Below are 24,045 nucleotides of genomic sequence, written 5' to 3'. Positions count from 1 at the left end.
TCACTGTTTAAGAATGACTATAGTGAGAACAAGGACGAGAAGGGCAAAGCAGACACTTTTAAACCAGCATGGCCCTGAGTGCCCAGGGTGGGCACAGGCCAGGCTGCGGGTCCGCAGGGGCTTGATGATGCGCTCCCTCTGGGTCATGATGGCTTCCCGGGCCCCAGCCCAGCTGCCTGGCCCCTGCAGGCGGTACTGGTATGGTGTACACGGTCCAAAGAAACTCCTCACAGCCAGCTTGGGATCCCGCAAAAGGAGGGAGAACAGGTTGGGCTTCACCCCTATTTCAGAGGCAATGTCGTCCATGTAGTCGACATAGCATACTCTGCGCGTGTCCCGGGGGTTATTCAGGAATCTGAAACCCAAAAGGGGGCAAATCAGAAACTTAACTCAGATGACCCCCTGTGTCCCTCCCTCCTAGCACAGTTAACATCTAAACATTGAATGAAGCTTGCATGAAGGGATAATCTTGGGGGTAAGAATTAAGAACTATTGATGATTTCTCCATGGTCTCAATGGTTCTAAGAAAATATTTATGCAGGTGTATTTTTTTCTGCCTAAGTCCTTCCAAGGGTCTTGGATACTAGAAACTGGGTTTCAGACAATTTTTGTCTTATGAATATTCTTCTCTTCCTGAATCCCATACTTTGGCCACGCATTTGATTCTCAATCAGGACATTGTCTCATTTTGGTTAGCTGGTGGTGAGGACTATGACAGACAAATCTTGTGGGCCATTTATTGCGTGGTTAATTTGTGTGTATTATGTGTAATTTGTGTTTATTGTGTATGGTTAATTTGCTGTATTAAATGATGTAGTTCAGTATTACCAAAATTCAATTCTTGATCCACCTTCTTAAAACCAAAGTTATCTTCTTAGGATGAAGCCTTTTGATCTCTGAGAACATGCTGTGACACTGACATTGTGAGTTCTCAACAGGCATTTGTTGAATAGAAATGGATTACTTTCCCAGTCTGAATGGTCGAGAATAAGTTTCCATAAAGAAGATTAGGCACAACCTACAATCTTCTGACATCCCGTCAGAAACTTAATTGGATTTGGTAAGGATTTGCCAACTCAATCCCCACAAGATTTATCAATCCAACATCTTAAAAGAATGAAGAAGTCCTTCATTTCATCTTACATTTTCACATGCTTTACATCTCTGAGACTATGATGTGATGTAAATTCATAATTATATGCTGTATCTACTGTTCCACTAACTTTAACAAAAATTCTGATGATTTCTTAGTGGACTATTCTGCATTCATTCCATCCATAAACATCCCACATATGTCACTATGCTTGGATCAGAGTAAATGCAAAAGTTGAAAAGTTGAAACTCCATCAGGCAAATAGACCCAGATTCTATGATAATAAAAATATGAAAAATGCTTGATAGGCAGATGGCTGCTCCTAAACACTTTTAATTGACTTTCAGCAAGAAGTATCTTACTCTAGCATCTTACTCTGTTTCCATTTTTTCCCTCTTCTTTGTGATATCAGCCATCATGTCACTCACTGAAGGTAACGTGTTCAGTCCTAGGAAAGAAGTTCCAAATTTGAACAAACTTAGTGAGAAGATAGGATTTCAGGAGGACCTGGATATCCCGAGGAGTCAGTTTGGTAGAACATCATGAGTGAGGTAGCATGGACGTGGGGGAGGTGGGTCCAGGAGCTACTCATGTTTGCTCTCAGCTCCTTGTTTTATCAGGTGCACGTACAAGATCATGTCCTTGGAACACATGTCTGATGAGTTCACATCTTGACCTCAAAGCCCACAAAGAAAGACAGAACTGAAAAGAGTCTCACCCAATGGATAAGACACAATATAGCATGAGCGTAGTCTTATTATCAGAGTATTGCCCTCATTTAGATCGAAAGTTACAGTTTTTCATTTATTTTATGATGTAGTTCACAAGTATGTATTGTAGGTACTAATGGTGACTTGCTGTCTTCTGATTGTTTTCATTAAAGAAAGATATATTCTTAATTTTCCACCTTACTTCAGAGTAACCACTTTATTTAACTATCCTTTATTCTAATAATGGATAGCTCCTACATTTTGAGAAACAATGAAAGTTCCAGAAAAACATGGAAACTCTTTATGATAAATATCAGATGGCTTTACTTATACATGGAATAGAGACAAACCAAACAAAAGGTCAAAAAAAAAATGTATGCCAGCTCTCCATAGGTCTGAGGCATACAGTAAAGGAGAGGGAGGGTGAGTAGACAACAGGGGAGGGAAGAGCATGAGCGACTATAGTGATGGGTCATAGGTGTTATAGTGGTGGGAGACCTATGGAGACTACACCTGAGGGTAGCAACCAATTACTGTACAAAAATGAACAATGATGTAAGAAAATAATTAAAAAGAAAAAATGGGAAAAAATTAAAGGACAGGCAAACATATATGTAGAATTATTATAATGTGATTGGCATAATTTCATAATGGTACGTTTTGAATCAGTCTTCATGTATTCTCAACTTTAGAATCAATGATATTATAAAAAAGGATTATATTAATAATGGTTAATCTTCATATGATCAATATTTATTGAATGCCTATTGTTTACCTTTGAATGTTAAGGTGCTTAATTGTTCATTCTTTGCTACCCTGAAAAAATACATATAGGTATCCACATTCAAATGAGGAAATTGCAGAGTTCCAGTGATATGTCAAGATCATCTGCCAGTATGTGGAGGAGCTTGATTTTTTAAATTTTATAACATATTTTACATCATTTTTCATTTTTGTACAATGTATGCATTTTTCATTGGTTATAGTCCCTGTAAAATTTCCACCACCTTTGTTTGATCCCACTCCCTTCTCCCCCCGTATAGTGTGTCTCTGATTTATAGTTGCTTGTTGATTTTGATTTTTACTTTATTATAATTAGTCTTCTTCCTGATACAAAAACATTAATTCAAAAGGGTACCTGCACCCCTTTGTTTGTTGCAGCACTAGTTACAATAGGTAAGCTATGGAAACAACCCAAATGCCCAGAAATAGATGACTGGATCAAGAAGACGTAGTACATATACACAATGGAATATTACTCAGCAATCAAAAAAGATAAACTTTTGCCATTTGCAGCAACATGGATGGAGCTGGAAGGGGTCATGCTCAGTGAAATAAACCAGAAAGAAAAAGAAAAATACTGGCTGGTCTCGCTCATAGCAGGAATTTAGGAAACCTAAATAAGGAGCTGGATTTTAATTCTGCCTTTATTTGACTCTAAAACCCTTGATCTTTTAGTTGTGTTGTGTGTACTGTGTGACCGTAACACAATTGACCAGCTTGTCCTCTTTATATTTGTACTGGAGAGACAGGCAAAAATGTTCCCTTCGATATAGACTCATTCTGGAGTGATGCTAGCAACTGGGAGAAAAAGGATGACTGCTATTTCCCAACTTTACTTTAGGTTGAGATCTTTCTTCTGTTGGTCTCACTTTCTATACTATATAATACAATATGATATGATATGATATGATATGATATGATATGATATGATATGATATGATATATTATACTATACTAAACACTATACTGTACTTTCTATACTGCATATGCCTTTAATACTATATTTTACTAGACTTCTATATACTACTTGTCTCACTTTCTATATGATACTTTCTATTATCTCCCTCCTGTGCTTAAAGAATTATTTGCTAATAAGTTGTCTTTTGATGATACCTTAAGTTACACCTTTTTTCATCTTTAGTTTCATGCGGAAATTCTAAAGATTAGTAGCCATCAAATACCAAAGTAACAAATTTCAAGTGGTAGAATTTCAGAAAACTGTAAAGGTTCACTTCACATATGTTTTGCAGTGGAAGACCTTTGCAATACCTCTGAAATCACACCATCTATAGATATTTTTCTCACCATGCACAAGGCTAGCACGTACCTTTGAATATATGAGCAGCCCATCGGCTCTGGATTTCTGAGGTGGGGATGGTGGCGCCCACTGGCTGAAGGATGCCAATGAAAGCTAGTGTTGGCTTCTCTAGCAGAGGCGGGAACACAAATTTAAACATGGTGCACTGGCTATCCAGAACTGTTGAGTCACTTTCCAAAAAAGGGAAAGAGAACTTGTATCCTGTGGCAAATATAACAAGATCAATGTCTTCTTCTGTGCCATCCTCAAAGGTGACTGATGTCTCAGTGAATTCTCTTATATTTGGTTTCATCACAATTTTTCCAGAAATTATGTGATTGGGTAGATCATCACTGATAGTAGATTGGTGGCTCAGAAATCTGAAGAGTAAAAGTTGAAGTCCAGAAAAATTTATCTAACTCTACTTGAAGAGGAACTGAACTAAAAAAATGCTTAAAATAGTTTTTAGTTGAGCCAAAATAAGTGAAAGAATTATTTTTTGTTTTACAAAAGATCTTTTTCATTATTCTTTTTCTAAATGATTTACTGATTAAACATTCTATAGATACTACTGAGCTCAAACATTCTGTAGGTACTATAGAATGCTAGCAATATCTATTAATCTTTATTGCATGCAAAGAGAAGATTTTGAAATTTGGAATATAAGCTTATACCAGTGATATGTTAATATCTAATGACTTTAAAAACAATTTTTGGAGAGATTTTGAAGAACAATTACCATGTGTTGATATTGGAAATAGAAAATCAGATCATATTCTAATTGCCATTTTATTTGGAGAACCTACATGCCATTTTTATACATTTTACCAACATTATTTTATTTGACACAATTAACAAGTCATCATCCTTGACTCCCTATAATTTCTTCTCCATTCAGCAACATCCGAGGACTGATGCCTCTGAACCTGGTGATATATGGTGATATTCAATGATAAGATGGAGACCCTGGGCTCCCACCAAGAAACCTGAATCTTTCTTTTGGCCTGGAAGATAAAGTTGATTTTTATGATATAACTTGCCATTCGCCGCTTGCCCACTATGTGAAAGTCTTATAATCTACAGAAGTGAAAGTAGCCTGAAAATATGAAGGGTGCGGATGATGAAGCCTCCACCACATTCCTGAAGCTCAATTTCTTTCCTCTAAGGTGAGTAGAATAGTGCAAAGACACACAAGAAAGGAAGAAATGACGAATATTCTCCCACAACACTTCAAGTTTATTTTCAAAACAAACACGAACTCTATTCCATCCTTATATCCCAAGTCTGACCTGCTGACTCCAAAAGGTAGAGGCAAAATCATTTTTTAAAAATGCTAATCATACCTGTGTTTAGGTTGCAATCCATACACATCATGGTTAAATCGTGCATTTAATTTCTTCTCTGTCCATCGGTTGATTAAGAAGGCAGGGTACAGTTTGTTGAGGTTGGAGTTAAAACGAGTGAAGAGAGCAATGTCCATGGGCATCCCATTATCCCAGACCCGGTTCCAGATCCATGAACCCCTCCTTGTGCTGAGAAATACCTAGAAGAGAACACCGATAAGTGAAAAATAGGGCCTCAGAATGTAAGCATTTCTTCTCATAGGACCCTGTTCTCAATCTTCAGATACATACCATTTGGCTCATGAGGAGAAATGGACAATTCTCTTGCCTTTTTAGCTACAAGAGTTCCTTTGTCCTCAAAGACAGGTAGACCAACAAATACATTTGTACATTTGTATACACAAGGATGCGTCTACATGTTGTTTATGTCTTTAGGGTCTCCCCAAGCCTCCCTCTACATCTCACCCATCACCCCTTTGATCTTTCTCCAGAGCAGTGGTTGATGCCTGCAATTTCTTAAATCCTAACTTCTGGGAAACATAATAATGCAAGAAGATAGAGATCAATAAATTGTAGCATAAAATTCCACTCATTTGCCAATAACTGTGTAAAGTGTCTGGAATACTTAGTTAATTCATATCCCTAGAAATATAAATATGAAGGAATCAGAACTGGAAGATTGTGTGGAGGGTTATGTCAACGAAATATAGAGGGATTTGAAAAAATGGTACTTAAAACCTTTTTGTTTCTCGGTATGTTCACTTTTAAAACTCTTGGCTGAGCTGATAAAACCTACATGTTCTGGTAAAAAACAAACAATATGTCACTCACTAAGCTTTGAAATATTTATTTCATTCTCAAATTTTAAAGATTTTTTTTGGGTGGATGGGTTACTTAGATGTCTACAAAGTGTCAGGTGTGGGGGTAGCTAATGAAAAGGACTAAAGCAGTGTGTGCACACATACTACACACACTTTACACAGTGCTCACATCTCAGAGGGCATGGGGCAGGTTGCATCTCAGGAAAGAGAATTTTAGGAACCAAACCTGTGGGGTTACATGACTGAGCTCAATTGCCAAGTCAACTCCAGAATTTCCAATACCGACCACAACGATTCTCTTCCCCTGAAATTTCTCTGGACTCTTGTATTCCCAAGTGTGCATATATTCACCTTTGAACCTCTTGATCCCTGTGGTAAAAAGAGAATTATTCAAACTTTGGTCATTGTTTTATTTTATTTTAACTGCTGGCATCCTCTGAAGCTTATTACTAAACTCAAAGACCCTCCTACTTAAATCTCATTTGCTGGCCCACTGATTCCAGTTCTGGGGGCGATGATCAAATCATCTGATAGAATGAATCCTTCCACAGTGTCATTTCAGACCATAAATTGCAAGATCAAACATATCCCCAGGTTTCTAAGAAGATCATTTATGTTTTTACTTCTCTATTTTCTGCCCTGACTTCAAAGAGGAACATAGCTCTCTTCAGGTAATACATCTTTCTTGTCAGTCACCGCTGTTTATTTACAACTACTGCTGTGGACCCAATTCCCTGCCTTGCTTTCCTAAACCAAATTGCATGTGTGTCTGGCTGATTTCTACCTCTACTGAGCTTAGTACACCTTCCTGCCTGTCCTATTCACTCATTCCCCTATTATGAACAAATATTCCAATATAATCCACAAGATCTCAAGTTGAGAGGTGTACCCTCAAATTTACCCACAAATCTTGTTCTGACTCTAACAGAAACTTCCTATGGCATGGTCATAAAAGCTGGTGGTGATTCTGCAGTATTTCATCCTTTAAACATTGTTGGTATTTGCACATTTGGGTTTCTTTGCTCCTCCGGTGACACTGGACAGTCTTTTTTTCTTTTTTTTTTAAAGATTTATTTATTTATACAAGCACTGGGTACAGTCAGGGGCGCAGGAGGGTGAGAGAATCCACCAGAGCCAGAGCGGGGAGCAGAGCAGGCAGAAGGACCGAAGTACACTGCTGAGGGGAGCAGCGGGAGGCAGAAGAGATCTGTGTGCCATGTGGGACCAGCTCCGGTGGCTGGGGAGCAGCTGGGGATTGAACCAGCGCTGCAGAGGCTGCAGGCAGCTTCGCAAGCCAGCGCTCAAACACTGCACCACTGGGAGGCCCAAGGACAGTCTTGATTGTGGTTTGTTGTGTTCCTTTTCCCCTACAGAATCTGCTCCAAAGCATTAACTTTCTCCTGGAAGCAGTTCTTTGATCCTTACCTAGTAAGTTCCTGGCATGGATGCAATATTATTGTTCCCAAATCCCATCGTTGCCAAGTTCAATTACCTATGGCTAGATAGAATCCATATGAAATTCCTTCCTGAAGCTCTTTCAAGTACTTCTCTTTCCCTTCACCCCACTGTAATCCCTTTGCTCCCTAGAGATAATCCTTTCTTTTCTGTCTTATTTTTATGAAACAACAAATTTCCTAGGTGACTTTCTCCATACCTAAAACGTACCATGTTTTGTTCTTCCTGCTCTGTCTCCTTTGCCCAGGAGAAAATGTTTTTTTTTTTTTCTTCTATTCCAAAATGAACTCTTTGCCCCTTGGTGGGAGGAGACACAGAGATCAAACAAACTTAAGCATGATTCTCAATTCTTTCACCACTAGTGATATTTGTGATGTGTAAAAAATGGAAACTGCTTCATCCACTATTGTGGATTACTACAAGCATCCCTTAAAAGTTTCCTATAACATAGGAAGTGATTGAAAAATAAGCTTTCCTTTAACTGTCTTTATTCCTATTCACCCTCTTTCATGTTTATTTTATTTTTTTAAAGAGGCATGTATATTTATTTGTTTATTTGTTTGTTTTGTTTATACATGCACTGGGTACAGTCAGAAGCGCGGGAGGGTGAGAGAATTCACCAGAGCCAGAGCGGGGAGCAGAGCAGGCAGAAGGACCGAAGTACACTGCTGAGGGGAGCAGCGGGCGGCAGGAGAGGTCTGCGCGCCATGTGGGACCCTCCTCAGGTGGCCGGGGAGCAGCCGGGGATTGAACCGGCGTTGCAGAGGCTGCAGGCAGCTTCGCAACCCAGCGCTCAACCGCTGCGCCACCGGGGAGGCCCTCTTTCATGTTTATTGAAGATATCTGGGATCTTGTTGCATTGTGGCCTCAATCATTCTCCCTCATACAGGCAGAATCTGCTCTTCCTTTCTGTCTCTGGAAATGGCAGCTCCATCGTGCAGACCAACAACATTAGAGTTATCCTTGCGTCTTCTCATCTTGCCACATCTCACAATAGGTCCATCATCAAAATTTGTCAACTCTGTGTTCAAACTATTCGGGATCCAAGCACTTTGTCTTTCCAGGGTCCAACCCACCATCTTTATTTTTTTTTTTTCACAGGACCTGATGGATTTACAAATGAATTCTACCAAACATTCAGAGACGAATTAGTGCCTATCCTTCACAAACTCTTCCAAAAAATTGAGAAGGAAGGGACAATACCAAACACGTTTTATGAAGCCAACATTACACTAATACCAAAACCGAACAAGGACAACACAAAAAAGGAAAACTACAGGCCAATCTCCCTAATGAACACTGATGCAAAAATCCTCAATAAAATTTTAGCTATCAGAATCCAACAATGTATCCATAAGATAATTCACCACGACCAAGTTGGATTCATTCCAGGGGCACAAGGATGGTTTAACATCCGAAAATCAATCAACGTTATCCAACACATCAACAAAAAGAAATATAAAAACCATATGATAATATCAATAGATGCTGAGAAAGCTTTCGACAAAGTGCAACACCCATTCATGATAAAAGCCCTTGAAATTCTGGGGATACAAGGAACATACCTCAACATCATAAAGGCCATCTATGACAAGCCAACAGCCAGTATCATTCTCAATGGTGAAAAGCTGAAAGCAATTCCATTAAGATCTGGAACAAGACAAGGATGTCCACTCTCACCACTGCTTTTCAATATAATACTGGAAGTCCTAGCCAGGGCAATAAGACAAGAGAAAGACATCCAAGGAATCCAAATAGGAAAAGAAGAAGTCAAACTATCACTATTTGCAGACGATATGATATTATACATAGAGAACCCCAAAAACTCCACAGAAAAGCTAATTCAACTCATCAATCAGTTCAGTAAAGTGGCAGGATACAAAATCAACACGCAAAAGTCAGTAGCCTTCCTATACACAAACAATAAATCTGAAGAAGAAGAAATCAAAAAGACCATCCCTTTTGTTATTGAAACAAAAAAAATCAAATATTTGGGAATAAATCTAACAAAAGAGGTAAAGGACCTATACAAAGAAAACTATAAAACACTGTTAAAAGAAATAGAAGAAGACACAAAGAAATGGAGAGACATCCCCTGCTCATGGATTGGAAGAACAAACATTATTAAAATGGCCATCCTTCCAAAAGCAATATACAGATTCAATGCTATTCCAATCAAAATTTCAATGTCATTCTTCAAAGAAATAGAACAATTATTGATGAAATTCATATGGAATCACAAAAAACCCCGAATAGCCAAAGCTCTCCTGAAAAAAAAAGAAGGGAATGGAGGCATCAGACTCCCAGACTTCAAACTATACTACAAAGCCATAATCATCAAAACTGCATGGTATTGGAACAAGAACAGACATACAGACCAATGGAATTGAATAGAAAATCCAGAAATAAACCCACAGATTTATGGTCAACTAATCTTTGACAAAGGTGCAAAGAATATGCATTGGAGCAAAGAAAGTTTGTTCAATAAATGGTGCTGGGAAAACTGGGTCGCTACATGCAAAAGAATGAAGCTTGACCACCACCTCACACCATACACAAAAATCAACTCAAAATGGATTAAAGAACTAGACATAAGACCTGAAACCATAAAATATATAGAAGGAAATATAGGCGAAACACTACGTGATTTGCACATCAAAGACATCTTTACAGACATATCACCCAAAGCAGTGATAGTGAAGGCAAAGATAAACAGCTGGGACTACATCAAATTAAAGAGCTTTTGCACAGCAAAAGAGACAATAACAAAAACAAAGAGAAACCCCACCAACTGGGAGAACATTTTTGCACCCAACACTAATGATAAAGGACTGATCACAAAAATCTGCAAAGAGCTGATGAGACTCAACAACAACAAAGAAAATAATCCGGTCAAAAAATGGGCAGAAGAGTTTAAAAGAAACTTCTCTGAAGAGGAAATGCAAATGGCCAACAGGCATATGAAAAAATGTTCAACATCACTTGTCATCAGGGAAATGCAAATCAAAACTACCATGAGATACCATCTTACACCAGTGAGAATGGCACATATTAAAAAAACTAGCAACAACAAATGTTGGCGAGGGTGTGGAGAAAAAGGAACTCTTCTGCACTGTTGGTGGGAGTGCAAACTGGTCCAACCACTGTGGAAAGCTGTGTGGAGATTTCTGGACCTACTAAACATAGAGCTTCCATATGATCCAGCAATTCCACTCCTAGGTATTTACCCAAAGGACACAGAAACATCAATTCCAAAGAACACCTGCACCCCTATGTTTATAGCAGCACTGTTTACAATAGCTAAGCTTTGGAAACAACCCAAATGCCCAAAAATAGATGACTGGATCAAGAAGATGTGGTACATATATACCATGGAATATTACTCAGCATTCAAAAAAGATAAACACATGCAATTTGCAGCAACATGGATGGCGCTGGAAGGGATCATGCTCAGCGAAATAAGCCAAAAAGAAAAAGAAAAATACCGGATGGTCTCACTCATAGCAGGAATCTAGAAAACTTAAATAAGGGACCAGGAAAATGAATAACTATAAGAAAGTGAAAATCAAAATCAACAAAAAACTATGAACCAGAGACACTTTTAGGGGGGCGGGGGCGGGAGGGGAGGGATTGGGGTCAGAATGGGGGGGCTGCAATTGTATGGGGAATATAACAATAAAATTTATTAAAAAAAATGGGAAAATGTACAATTATATGGAAATAGCTAAATTAAGTATGACAACACTGGGATTTTTGTAGTAATTAAAACTACTAAGTGGGCCTTCCCGGTGGCGCAGTGATTAAGTGCTGGGCTGCGAAGCTGCCCGCAGGCTCTGCAGCGCTGTTTCGATCCCCGGCCTCTGGCGAGAGTCCCAGATGGTGCCATAGACCTCTCCTGCTGTGCTTGCTGCTCCCCTCAGCAGTGTACTTCGTGGGTCTGTCTGTTCTGCTCCCTGCTCTGGCTCCGGTGCATTTTCTCACCTTCCTGTGCTTCTGCTGTACCCAGTGCTTGTGTAAATAAATAAATAAATCTTTATAAATAAATAAATAAATAATAAAACTAAAAAAAAAAAAACCTCCTCACTATTCTCCTGCTTTCATTTACCACCATTTCTGAAAATGATTGGAGCAAGCCACTTCTCTGCTCAAAACCTTCCAAAAATTCCTGTCTCACTCAAAGTCAAAGCCAGTGTCCAAACAACGACCTTGAAAGCCCTTATTGATTTAGGCTACCATTCACTCTCTCCTACCATCTCTTTCTTGCTTTTCCCTTTACCCCAGCCATACTGGATTTGCCAGGGTTTTGTTTGTTTTGTTCTCTGCTCAGTTTCTGACATACAATGGTCCCGAATAGGTAACTCATGAGTGAATTTTGAATGAATGAATATAGAAATATTTAAATCTCTATTCAACTAGCTGACAAAATAAATAATAGACCTCTCTTTTAACCTTCTCTAGCTTCTTATACTGGGAAACAGACACTCAAAGCAATAGAGTTGGGGGGGATCCTAGAACCCCAGAATCATGTATATTCAGAAGATTGAGTATACACCCTGCATCTAGCAATAAACAGGGAGACCTTATACAGGTCAGTCATTCCTGCACCATTATTTATCAGGGTCCTTAGTCTTCCAAGTAGTAAATATAGTGGTCTGCTCTCTGAAATGCATCATGACACTAGAGCAGAGTGATCTATATTCATCGTGGTATGCAGGTACATACACATTCAGGAATAAAGCTAAATTTAAATATTGTTGTCTACAGCTTTGATTTTACTATTTATGCAAACTCTACCAACACAAAATAATTCCTATGTTTGCCTTTCAATTGTAGGAAATGTAGCACTTTTCACTTAAAATAGCCCAGAACTGGTAGTGATATTAGCATTTTTAATTTTCCTTTTATAACACTATTTATAATTTGGACTTTGAAAGAGCATGCATTACTTTAATCAGGAACAATACTATTGATTTTGAAAATAAGATGACTTTTAGAATGACAAATTTTCTTCAAAGACAACAAGAGCAACAATGGTAAAACCTCCAGAAACCAGTGACTTCCCATTTATTACAACATACCTGGAAAGCTCTCCAGTGGCAAGACAGGCTCAGAATAAAGGCCAGTACACACCATGATCCCGTCAAAGACATAGGACTCCTGCTTCCCCTCAGTCTCCACCACCACATCCCACTGTCCTGTGCAGGAGAAGTCGGGACGCTTCCTCACGCTGCATACCCTCGTCTGGGAATGAGGCAAAGAGACTCGTGACCACCCTTCCCAGCTGCCCTCCTGCCCAAGAATTCTTGACCTCAATATGTAAGATGGACAATACCTACTCTCCTCTGGGACTTCATAAGAGCATTCCATTAAGGTGGTTTCCCTATGTTTAAGGCAGAGACATGGTCCACTTGGTTCCCAACTGTCGTCCTGAGTGTGGTTAGTGCTGAGACAATTCCAGTTGCACAGTCAACCCACCATACTTGTCTCCTGAGGGAGGTGAAGTGAGAAGTTCTCACTGCCTTCCCTGGAGACGTAGGAAAGCTAGCTCCCAAGGCTGAGTGGAGCTTCTCTGCACTTTGTTCTGGCCTGGCTCCCCTCTCTACCAGGAGGGTTCTGCAGTACGGAGTGTTCTTTTCCCACTTACCAGAAACCGGATGTGCTTAATGAGGTGGAAGTGTCTGACGTACATCCTGAGGTACTCCATGAGTTTGGAGTGGTGCATGTAGTTGGGAAAGTGATCAGGGAATGGGAAATCGCTGTAGGCTGTCATCTCCTTGGATGTGTTGCTCGTGGCAGATCTGTAGATACTTGGCCGGCCCCCTTCAGTCTTCTCCTACCAAGAAAAAAGGACAATCACTGGCTTTTAGAATCAAAAGTATGAGGGTATCCAAATATTACCTCAGTTAAAAATTATTAAAATTAAAATATATGGAATCAAAAGTAACAGTTAAAAAATAACCCCTTTTACATGTCAAATTAGGAAGCATGTGATTAATTCTTTTAAGCACAGAAAGTCTTTTTCTATTATCTTCATTAAGAGAGACCAGAGGTAAATAGAACCTTGAATACTGTTGATGGGGATGTAAATGTGGTACCATTATGGAGAGCAGTATGAAGATTGCTCTAAAAATTAAAAATGGAATTTCCATATTAATTATGTATTGAATAATTACTAAAACACTAATTTGAAGAGATTTATGTCTCCCCATGTTCACTGCAGCATTATTTACAATAGCAAAGAGTTGGAAACAACCAAAGTGTCCATCGACATATCAGTGGGTAAAGATGTGTATGTATATATACATGGAGTATCACCCAGCTACAAAAAAGAGAAAGATATCCTGCCATGTGCAAGGATATGGATGTGACCTAGAGGGAATTAAGCTAAGTGAAATAAGTCAGATGGAAAAAGAGAAGCACCATATAATTTTGCTTTTATGTGGAATAGAATGAAAGAAAACAAATAAATGAATTAAATAAAACATAAATAAACTTTTAGATGATAAGACCAAATTTGATTCTCCCAAAAGGCAAGCAGAAAAGTGACTAGGAACATTGGGTAAAGGGGTGAATTGTTATGTGGAGGATTGAATTGGACTCTTAGTGGTGAACTTGAGACAGTATATACAGACACTGATTTATAGCAATGCACACCTGAAACTTATTAATGGTATAATGCAATGTTGCTTCAAAGAAATCTAAAGAAAACAAAAAAAATAAATGCAAAAAAAATGGGGGCAACAAACAGAAGAACATTAAAAGAGGATGGAAAAAACAAGCAAAGAAAAATGTACGTGAGACATGAGAGTAAAGGTGGGAATTCCTCTCAGCACAGAGTCTGTGGGGTCAGAATTCTGGGTTGAGGGAATCAAAAGGTCTGGCTATTCACAGTGATGATAGAAAAGAACAGAACATAATTAGATTTGATTTTCTTTTTATCCTTTTTTATTGCCATTTTTCCCCTAATTACAAAAGTGGTGCATGTTTAACCTAATCATATAAAGAATTATAGGGTAGAATATCATTCATGATGATCACTTTAAATGTTTTGATATATACTCTTCTAGTCTTAGCCTCTCACTCTATTAGTCTATTAGTAGGAATTAATAAAATTACATTGGTAGTTGAAGGATAAATTAGTGCAGTAATCTGCATTCCAATTTCCCAGATATGAAAAAACGCATCCCACTCATATAGAGGTACATTCAGACTTACCTCGTATCTCCACAGTCCTCCAATGTCGTCGCTTACTTCAAAACAGGTGGGCTCCAGTCCTACCTCCAGACAGTTCTTAATGGCACCTAATCCACTGACCCCTGCGCCAATGACTGCAATTCTTTTGCCCGGCATTGTGTCTTGTATCAGGAGGTTATTAGGAAAAACTCAAACTTTTGTCACTCTGTAATTTGTTCATATAATGCAGGATCATTAGTTTTTTCTTAAAATCATTTGATAAAACACTCAAGGAATGACTCACTCAAAGCTGTAAGGCCACTGTTGTACAACAGAAACTGCTACTTCACATAGGCTTTCTCATTTTCAAGTACAGAGTAGATTATCTTCTCTTAAAAAGGTTTGACCCTTAAAATTTTCCTATGAATTCATTTTCACATTTCTATTTCTATAGCTCAATTTAAGTGATCTTTAGAAGTTTAGTTCAAATGCCTTCATACCAGAGGTTAATTTTCTGCCATTCATTCATTCAATAAGTACTTATTGGTTACACACTATGTATCAGACAAGGCAGATACACCTGTGTGCAGAACAGACACAGTTCCTGAAAGAACATTCCAAAGAGGTAGACTCCAGGCAAATAAGTGAACACATGGTAAGCCAGATAATATATACTAAGGGGAAACTGTATAGGAGATAATGATATGGACTAGGAGAAAGCTAAGGGGAATCCAGTAGGAAGGGTATTCTTTTATATACCAGAGAAGGGCTTTCTTTATACATTTAAGCAGGAAGTGAGGGACCACGCTATGTGTGTATCTGAAAAATCACTTTAAGCAGAATCTGAGAGGTACACACTGAACTTTTGAAGAAAAACAAGTGAATCACTGTGAATGTGAACTAAAGGGGAGAAGGTTACAGTGAAGTTGGAGGAGTATCAGGCAACAGTATCATATAGTAAGAATGTGTCAGCTGTTGGAGCAGGCAGCGAGCTTTTTCAGATGGAGCAAAAATATTCAATGGCATCACAGTATCCACAGGTGTTACCTGTAAATGCTTCTGAAGAAACTACTTCTCTCCTATCCCTACCTACACTTACAAAGTTATGTTTCATCCTGTCCCATTCAGTTGAACCACAGGGTGGTAGTTTTCTTAAGAGATGATACTTTATCACCTGGTAATATATTGCTCCCTGTTTCTTTGCTCTCTACCCTGAAATGAAGGCAAAGCTCATGGGAATTCTGTACTGCATTTTAAGGAGTCTGTATTCTAATGATTAGAGCAACAATTAAAATATGAGTCTATTTTTCAATCTAGAGCTCCTTGGTAATTTCTCTTAATTTAAGACTTATTCCATCACCCTGGACCACTGAATACTTGAAGATGTATTCAGATGCTATAAGGAAAGCGTTTACCCCCCGCGCATGCATACACATAATTAACCCACTCCAGCCTGAGTACACAGTGATTGTAGAGGTTTTCCAAAAATTTATCTGGATTATAGTGTCAGCCCACATCCTGGACGGCACAATGGCAGAATAAATCTCTATAAACAAGGAACAGAAATTGCAGAAACACAATGATAAAGAATATAACATCTATTATATAATGCCAAGCTACTTTTTTTCCATATGGATATGTGAATTTTCTTGAAAAACTACCTTTCAAATGTCAGAAATGTCTAATCAAATCATTTTCTTCAGGGTATTTGGCTGTTGAAACACATAAATTGCTCCCCGTGTATTATAAGTGTGTCCTTGATCATATATATGCCCCTGTTCCTCCAGCAGCTCCCTCCACCTCTAGCTTGCCATCATCTGCCCATTTAGTTTACTTTTGGAAAAGCTCAAATAAAACCTCAGCAGGTCAAATCTCTCTCCATATATCTGTGGATACTCTTCCCAACCTGCCTTCTGCTCTGCAGGAAATGGTAATGAGTTGCTCTTTTGGTGAATTCTGGTCTATTTTTCCTTCCCTTGTGAATTTTCAACTACTTACTCTGTTTCTTTTGATTGTCTATATAGAATACAAGGATTTTTTCTAATAGAGACTGCATAGCATAAAATATACATTTAAAAAATCCCATTAAGTCCCTGGGGTCTTAGAGGTAATAAAGGTCATAAACTAACCTGTAGCAGGAAGAAAAATAAATGCAGATTTGCTCTGAGAGTCTCCAGGTGCTGATGTGAAGAAATGAACTCCAAAAAGCTTGTCTCCCAAGGAGACTACTGGTTTTCTCCTCACTCTTTCCTATGCTGAGGTACCCACCAACGTGAGTTTTATGCGATGGCTGATTTACCAAAGCTCCTCCCTGCTTTTTCTTCTCTCCATCTGGCTTTAAAATTGGGGTTCAGGTAAAGTAACTGGCATGTGATCAAATTTTTCTATACATAGTAATTGTTGGTCTCACAAAGTCTAATTAAATCAAAGGTACAAAGAAGCCCGGAAGGAACTATAGAGACTGAGTCAAATGGCTTTTAGGAAAAATTTTTCAGATCTTCGATACATTGTCTCCTATGAGGATTATAGCAAATTCATTATGAGTAAATGTGTTTGGGAATTATATAAATATTCTACTTTCTTAGCTGTATCTACAAGTTTTTGAATATCAGGGAATGTAAACTCTGTTCACATATTTTGGGTCCATTTGTTTTTCCTCTTTAGGTGAATCTGATAAATATCCTTCCTACACTGTTCTATTCTTTTTGTTGAAATAAATCTTGAATATTATAAATTTCATGCATTTCCCACATATTTTTTCTTCCTTTGTCATTAGCTTTTAAAAATTGCAGAGACTTTACTTGCTATCAAGCAAAATTTGTTTTTCCCTCGGTAGCTATTGGCTCTTGGGTCATACCCGTAGTTTTTCCTATCATAAATTGAAAAATTATTCATCTACAGTTGTTAATTTTCATGTGGGTTTTTATTTAATTTTGGTATTTCCAGAGTTCAATTTTGGGACATGGTGGAGGCAATACTTGGTGTGACCCTTGAGTTTGATGGCTCCCCAAGTGCCTCTGCCTGTTGTGTTGAATGCCACCTTCAAAATTGCCTTGATATTTAAACACTTGATTTATTGTAGGTATTTATTTTCAGTTTCACTAATGTTTCTTTATACTCAGATATCAAAACCATTCTGTTTATTGATGTTTTAAAGAATTTTTTTGTATTTTTAGGTGTGGCCCCTAATTATTATTAGTCTTCTTTTTCAATATTTTCTTGGCTTTTTCAATCAAGTTCATTTTTCTAGATGAAATTTGGATTAATTTTTAAGTTACAAGAAATACAGTTTTGTTAAATTTATCAGTTCATGATAAGAGACTGATTTCAAAGATCTACAAAGAGCTCACAGTACTCAACAAGAACTAACCAAACAGTCCAGTCAAAAAATGGGCAGAAGAGTTAAAAAGACACTTCTTTGAGGAGGAAATGCAAATGACCAATGGGTACATGAAAAAATGCTCAACATAATTTATAATCAGGGAAATGTAAATCAAAACCACAATGAGATACCACCTCACACCAGTGAGAATGGCACATATTAAAAATATCAGCAACAACGAATGCTGGCGAGGACATGGAGGAAAAGGAACCCTTTTACACTTTTGGTTAGGCTGCAAACTGGTCCAACCACTATGGAAAGCTATGTGGAGGACCCTCAAATTACTAAAAATGGAGCTACTATATGACTCAGCAATTCCACTCCTAGGAACTACCCAAAGGACACAAAAACATTCATTTGAAAGGAAACCTGCACGCCTATGTTTATTGCAGCACTATTTACAATCGCTAAGATATGGAAACAACCTAAATGGCCCCAAACAAAGGACTGGATCAGGAAAATATGGTATATATACACAACGGAATACTATTCAGCTATAAAAAATGATAAATTCATTCAATTTGCAGTAACATGGATGGAGCTAGAAGAGATTATGTTAATTGAAATAAGTCAGAAGGAAAAAGAAAAATATCAGATGGTTTCACTTATAGGAGGAATATAGGGAAACTGAACAAGGGGTCATGAGAAAACAAAGACAAAACTAGAAGGTAAATTATAAATCTGAACACATAGCAGGGGATGGGAAGAAGAGCACAAGGTACTATGGTGATGGTTCATGGGTGATGTGGTACAACATGGATGGGGCTGGAAGGGATCATGCTCAGTGAAATAAGCCAGAAAGAAAAAGAAAAATACCGGATGGTCTCACTCATAGCAGGAATTTAGAAAACCTAAATAAAGACCAGGAAAAAGACTAATTATAATAAAGTAAAAATCAAAATCAACAAGCCACTATAAAGCAGAAATACACTATGGGGGGGGAAGGATTAGGGTTAAAATAAGGGGAGTGGGAATGATATGGGGAATATAACCAAGATGAAAATGCTTACATCATGCAAAAATGAAAAAATGATGTAAAAATATATAAAAAAATTAAATTAAAAAAATTTTTAATTTTTTATTTTTTAAAACAATATTTGCTTCTCCCCACCCCCTCAGATTGAGCCCCCATAGAATTTCCTTCCCCAAGGTACCCATGCACCATCACCACAGTCTCCTGTTCTCCTGGAAAGCTTCTGTACAGCCAAAGAGTCATTAACCAAAACAGAGAGACACCCCACTGATTGGGAAAAAATCTTTGCACTCCATCCAACTGATAAGGGACTGATCACAAAGATATACAAAGAACTCACACAGCTCAACTAAAACAATAAATAATCCAGTCAAGAAATGGGCAGAAGAACTTAAAAGATATTTCTCCAAAGAGGACATGCAAATGGCCAACAGGCATATGAAAAAATGTTCAACATCCCTGATAATCAGGGAAATGCAAGTCAAAACCACACTGAAATACCAACTTACACCAGTAAGAATGGCACATATCAAAAAAACAAGCAACAACAAATGTTGTCGAGGATGTGGTGAAAAAGGAACTCTCCTACATTGCTGGTGGAAGTGCAAACTGGTCCAACCACTATGGAAAGCTGTCTGGAGGTTCCTCAGTCTACTAAAAATGGAGCTACCTTATGACCTGGCAATTCCACTACTAGGGATCTACCCAAAAGACACAAAAAGAGTGATTCAAAAGAACACCTATACACCTGTGTTTATTGCAGCACTATTTACAATAGGTAAAACCTGGAAACAACACAAATGCCCAAAAACAGATGACTGGATCGAGAAGATGTGGTATATATACACAATGGAATATTATTCAGCACTCAAAAAAGATAAACTCATGCCATTCGCAGCAACATGCATGGAGCTAGAAGGAATTATGCTCAGTGAAATAAGCCAGAAGGAAAAAGAAAAATATAGGATGGTTTCACTTAAAGCAGTAATATAGGGGAACCAAATAAGACATCAAAGTAAAGGAAAAATAATAACAGTACAAAACACAACAAAGCAAAAACAGACAATTACAAATCAGAGACATACTGCAGGGGAGGAGAAGGGAGAGGGATGAGAGGGAGGGAGGGAGGAGCACAGGGGACTGAGGTGATGGTGCACGGGTGCCTTGGTAAAGGAAATTCTATGGGGACTCAACCTGAGGGGGTGGGGGGGAAGAAAATATTGTTTTAAAAAATAAATAATTAATGAAAAAAAAGTCTCCTCACCCAAAGCAAGGAAAGTCAAGGAAAAGATAAACACCTGGGATGACATCAAACTGAAAAGCTTCTGCACAGCAAAAGAGACATTAACCAAATCAGAGAGACCGACTAATTATAATAAAAAGACTAGTTATAAACATAGGCGTGCAGGTGCCCTTTGGAATTACTGTTTCTGTGTCATTTGGGTAAATACCTAGGAGTGGAATTGCTGGATCATATGGAAGCTCTATGTTTAGTAGGTCAAGAAATCTCCACACAGCTCTCCATAATGGTTGGACCAGTTTGCACTCCCACCAGCAGTGCAGGAGAGTTCCTTTTACTCCACAACCTTGCCAACATTTGTTGTTGCTATTTTTTTTAATATGTGCCATTCTCACTGGTGTGAGATGGTATCTCATTGTAGTTTTTATTTGCATTTCCCTGATTACAAGTGATGTTGAACATTTTTTGCTATGCCTGTTGGCCATTTGCATTTCCTCTTTGGAGAAGTTTCTTTTTAGCTCTTCTGCCCATTTTTTGACTGGATTATTTTCTTTGTTTTTGTTGGCACCTGCACGCCTATGTTTATAGCAGCACTATTTACAATAGCTAAGCTATGGAAACAACCCAAATGCCCAAAAATAGATGACTGGATCAAGAAGATGTGGTACATATACACAGTGGAGCATTATTCAGCAATCAAAAAAGATAAACACATGCAATTTGCAGCAACATGGATGGAGATAGAAGGGATCATGCTCAGTGAAATAAGTCAGAAAGAAAAAGAAAAATACCAGATGGTCTCACTCATAGCAGGGATTTAGAAAACCTAAATAAGAGACCAGGAAAAAGACTAATCAATACAAAGTAAAAATCAAAATCAACAAGCTAGTATAAACCAGAGACACACTACGGGGTGGGGCGGGGGGAAGGAAGGGGTGGGGAAAGGAAGGACTAGAGTCAAATAAGGGGGGGTGCAATTGTGTGGGGAATATAACCAAAATGAAAATGCATACATTGTGCAAAGATGAAAAAAGATGTAAGAATTATATAAAATATTTAAATAAAAAAAGACTAGTTATAATAAAGTAAAAATCAAAATCAACAAGCAACTATAAACCAGAATCACACTACGGGGTGGTGGGGGGTGGGGTAGGGAGGAGGGATTAGGGTCAAAATAAGGGGGGTGGGAATTATATGAGGAATATAACCAAGATGAAAAAAAATGCTAAAGTTGTACAAAAATGAAAAATTATGTAAAAATATTAAAAAAATAAAATTAAATATTTTAAAATTAAAAAAAATTTCATCAGTTCATTGTGGGGTAATTGACATTTTATACTATAAAACTTCTCCATCACATCATTTTTGTAGCCTAATAGTAAAATTTTCTTTCCATGGACTCATAATTTTTATTGTTGATTTTTAGTTACATCATATTCTTATTGGCAATGTTAATTTTTCCATAATATTTTCTAACCTATTTATTGTTGGCATAGTTGTTACTAGCTCTGTACAAATGTTTTATTTACTTATAATTTGTTACATATTTTATGTGTGTATATTAAACATGTTACATGTTATATTTTTGATAGTTTGTACACATGCATTTAATTTCAATCATTTGCTAAACTCTCATTCATTTTAATATTTTATAGATTCTCATGTCAGTCCAAATAAGTAATCAAATGATAATTTAGTTTCTCTCTTCCTGATAAATATTCCTGTATTTTTCCTCTCATTTACAGAGTTGTCTAGGATTTCCAGAATAATTGCTAACAGAAGTGGTTCTTGAGTATGTTCTCCTGTGTTTCACCCTTGAGTCTGATGTTGATTCTTAATGCTAGAGTATATGAAAGAAATCGTCTTCTCTTCTTAAGGGTGTGTGTGTGTGTGTGTGTGTTGAACAGGAAATAGTATTGATTTTACTTAAAAATTCCTGGAATCTATTAAGGTAATGACATCATCTCCTCATTTTATCCATTGCTGTGATAACTTATATTAGTAGATTTCCCATGTGAACTATATTTGCATTTCCATTGACAAATTAACTCTTCCTTGGTCATCATGTGCTAATATTTAAAAATGTTGGATTCCATTTCTTGGAACTTTGTTAAGAATTTTCACATTAAAAATTCTAAGGTTGTCTATTGTTTTTTTTTTGTGTGTGTGTGTGCTGTCTTTGTCAAAGTAATGACGTCTTTGTTATTAGGGTTGTGAAGAAGCTTCCATAGTTACTTTATACTTTAGAAGTTGTACATGATTTGGCAATTATCTATATCTTGATGACCAACACCAATTTTCCTGAGGAACAATTATTTTCTTAGAGATCAATTTTTATTGTTTAAATTTTTTATTACATACTTTCATGTTATCAATTTAGTTATCTGCTTTGAATATTATTTAGATGAGTCTCAAATTTTAATCCAGTATTACATAGACTCTTGTAACTTTTTTGCTCTTGATTGATTTATAGCTCTTTGTTTTTAATTAATTTTGCATATTGTACATTAGCTTAATTTTACTTTAAATAGTAGAGCTTTGTCCAGCCAGGATGTAAATCCTGGCTGCAGCACAGTGACTTAGTTGCAGCACAGTGACTTATTCAATTTATAATTTTGCAAAAATTCCTTGTCTTGTATTCGATAAGTCAACACTACTCTGAGAATACAATCACACTGAACTAGAGCTAGAATCTTGTTTATTTTACTCTATACTCCTTAAATAATCAGATCTTAGATTTACTCATTAAGTTTATAATTTTTCATTTATTAATTCATTATTTTCTACTTTTATTTTTCATGTACTTTAAGTTTATTTTTTCTAACTTCTGAAGTTTTCATTTACTTTTTTTTATGGTTTTGAATGGTTTTGAATGTTCCTTCAGTTACTATTTTGACAGTGTTCTATCTAAGGTTTTGAAGATACAGTGTTCTTTTGCTCATTATTTTCTCAATGTAGGTAATTATGGTTCAGATTTTTCTCTTTTATCTCGAATTATTTGCCAAGCCATTTTTTCAAATTTTGTTTTGTTATTCTTTTGCTCTTAATTTCTAATTATTTATACACCTGTCAAAATATTTCTTAGTGATTTCAATTTATTGATATTTATTGAACAGTTTCTTTGACACATATATACATTATGAATTTATGTATGTAAATCATGAGTTCTAGAAAAAAATTTTCTAGGGCATTGAATTAGTACATATTTATTATCTTTAATAATATTTTAAAATATTTAATTTTCCTTATTTATCTTTCCCTATTATCTGTTAAGAAATAAAATATTTACTTGAATCTTTTGTTAATATTTTCTTTTTATCAATATCTATTTTTAATTTCTGTCAGATTGTACCTCAGATTTCTTTCTTTTCTTTTTATTTATTTATACAAGCACTGGGTACAGTCAGAAGCGCGGGAGGGTGAGAGAATTCACCAGAGCCAGAGCGGGGAGCAGAACAGGCAGAAGGACCGAAGTACACTGCTGAGGGGAGCAGCGGGCGGCAGGAGAGGTCTGCGCGCCATGTGGGACGCGCGCCCGGTGGCCGGGGATCAAACCGGTGCTGCAGAGGCTGCGAGCAGATTCGTAACCCAGAGCTCAATCGCTGCGCCACCGGGGAGGCCCTACCTCGGATTTCTTGATTCTGTTATTCAGTATACAAATTTATGACTGATACCTCTCCACTGTGGATAATGTTCTTTATTAAAATAAAATGGCCTGTGAATCTAAACTTTTTGAATACATTCTGCTATACATTTACATAGGCTTTTGAAATTG

General features: G+C 37.3%; 1 protein-coding gene across 1 annotated transcript; it reads right to left on the bottom strand.

Annotated features, from left to right (window-relative positions):
* LOC311181638 (flavin-containing monooxygenase 5-like) lies at positions 1-14,852 on the bottom strand (the record flags this gene model as incomplete). The annotated part of the gene is made up of 8 exons (XM_084250082.1): positions 1-355; positions 1,469-1,541; positions 3,914-4,263; positions 5,227-5,426; positions 6,274-6,416; positions 12,581-12,743; positions 13,147-13,335; positions 14,718-14,852. 8 exons carry the CDS (start codon positions 14,850-14,852, stop codon positions 1-3), a joined length of 1,608 nt encoding a protein of 535 aa, XP_084106208.1.
* Positions 14,853-24,045: the final 9,193 nt, after the last annotated feature.

Source organism: Talpa europaea, assembly GCF_964194135.1.
Source record: "Talpa europaea genome assembly, chromosome: 12".
In the NCBI taxonomy this organism is placed as follows: Eukaryota; Metazoa; Chordata; class Mammalia; order Eulipotyphla; family Talpidae; genus Talpa; species Talpa europaea.
The sequence above is the reverse complement of the archived record's forward strand: the minus strand, read 5'-3'. Positions and strand labels throughout refer to the sequence as shown.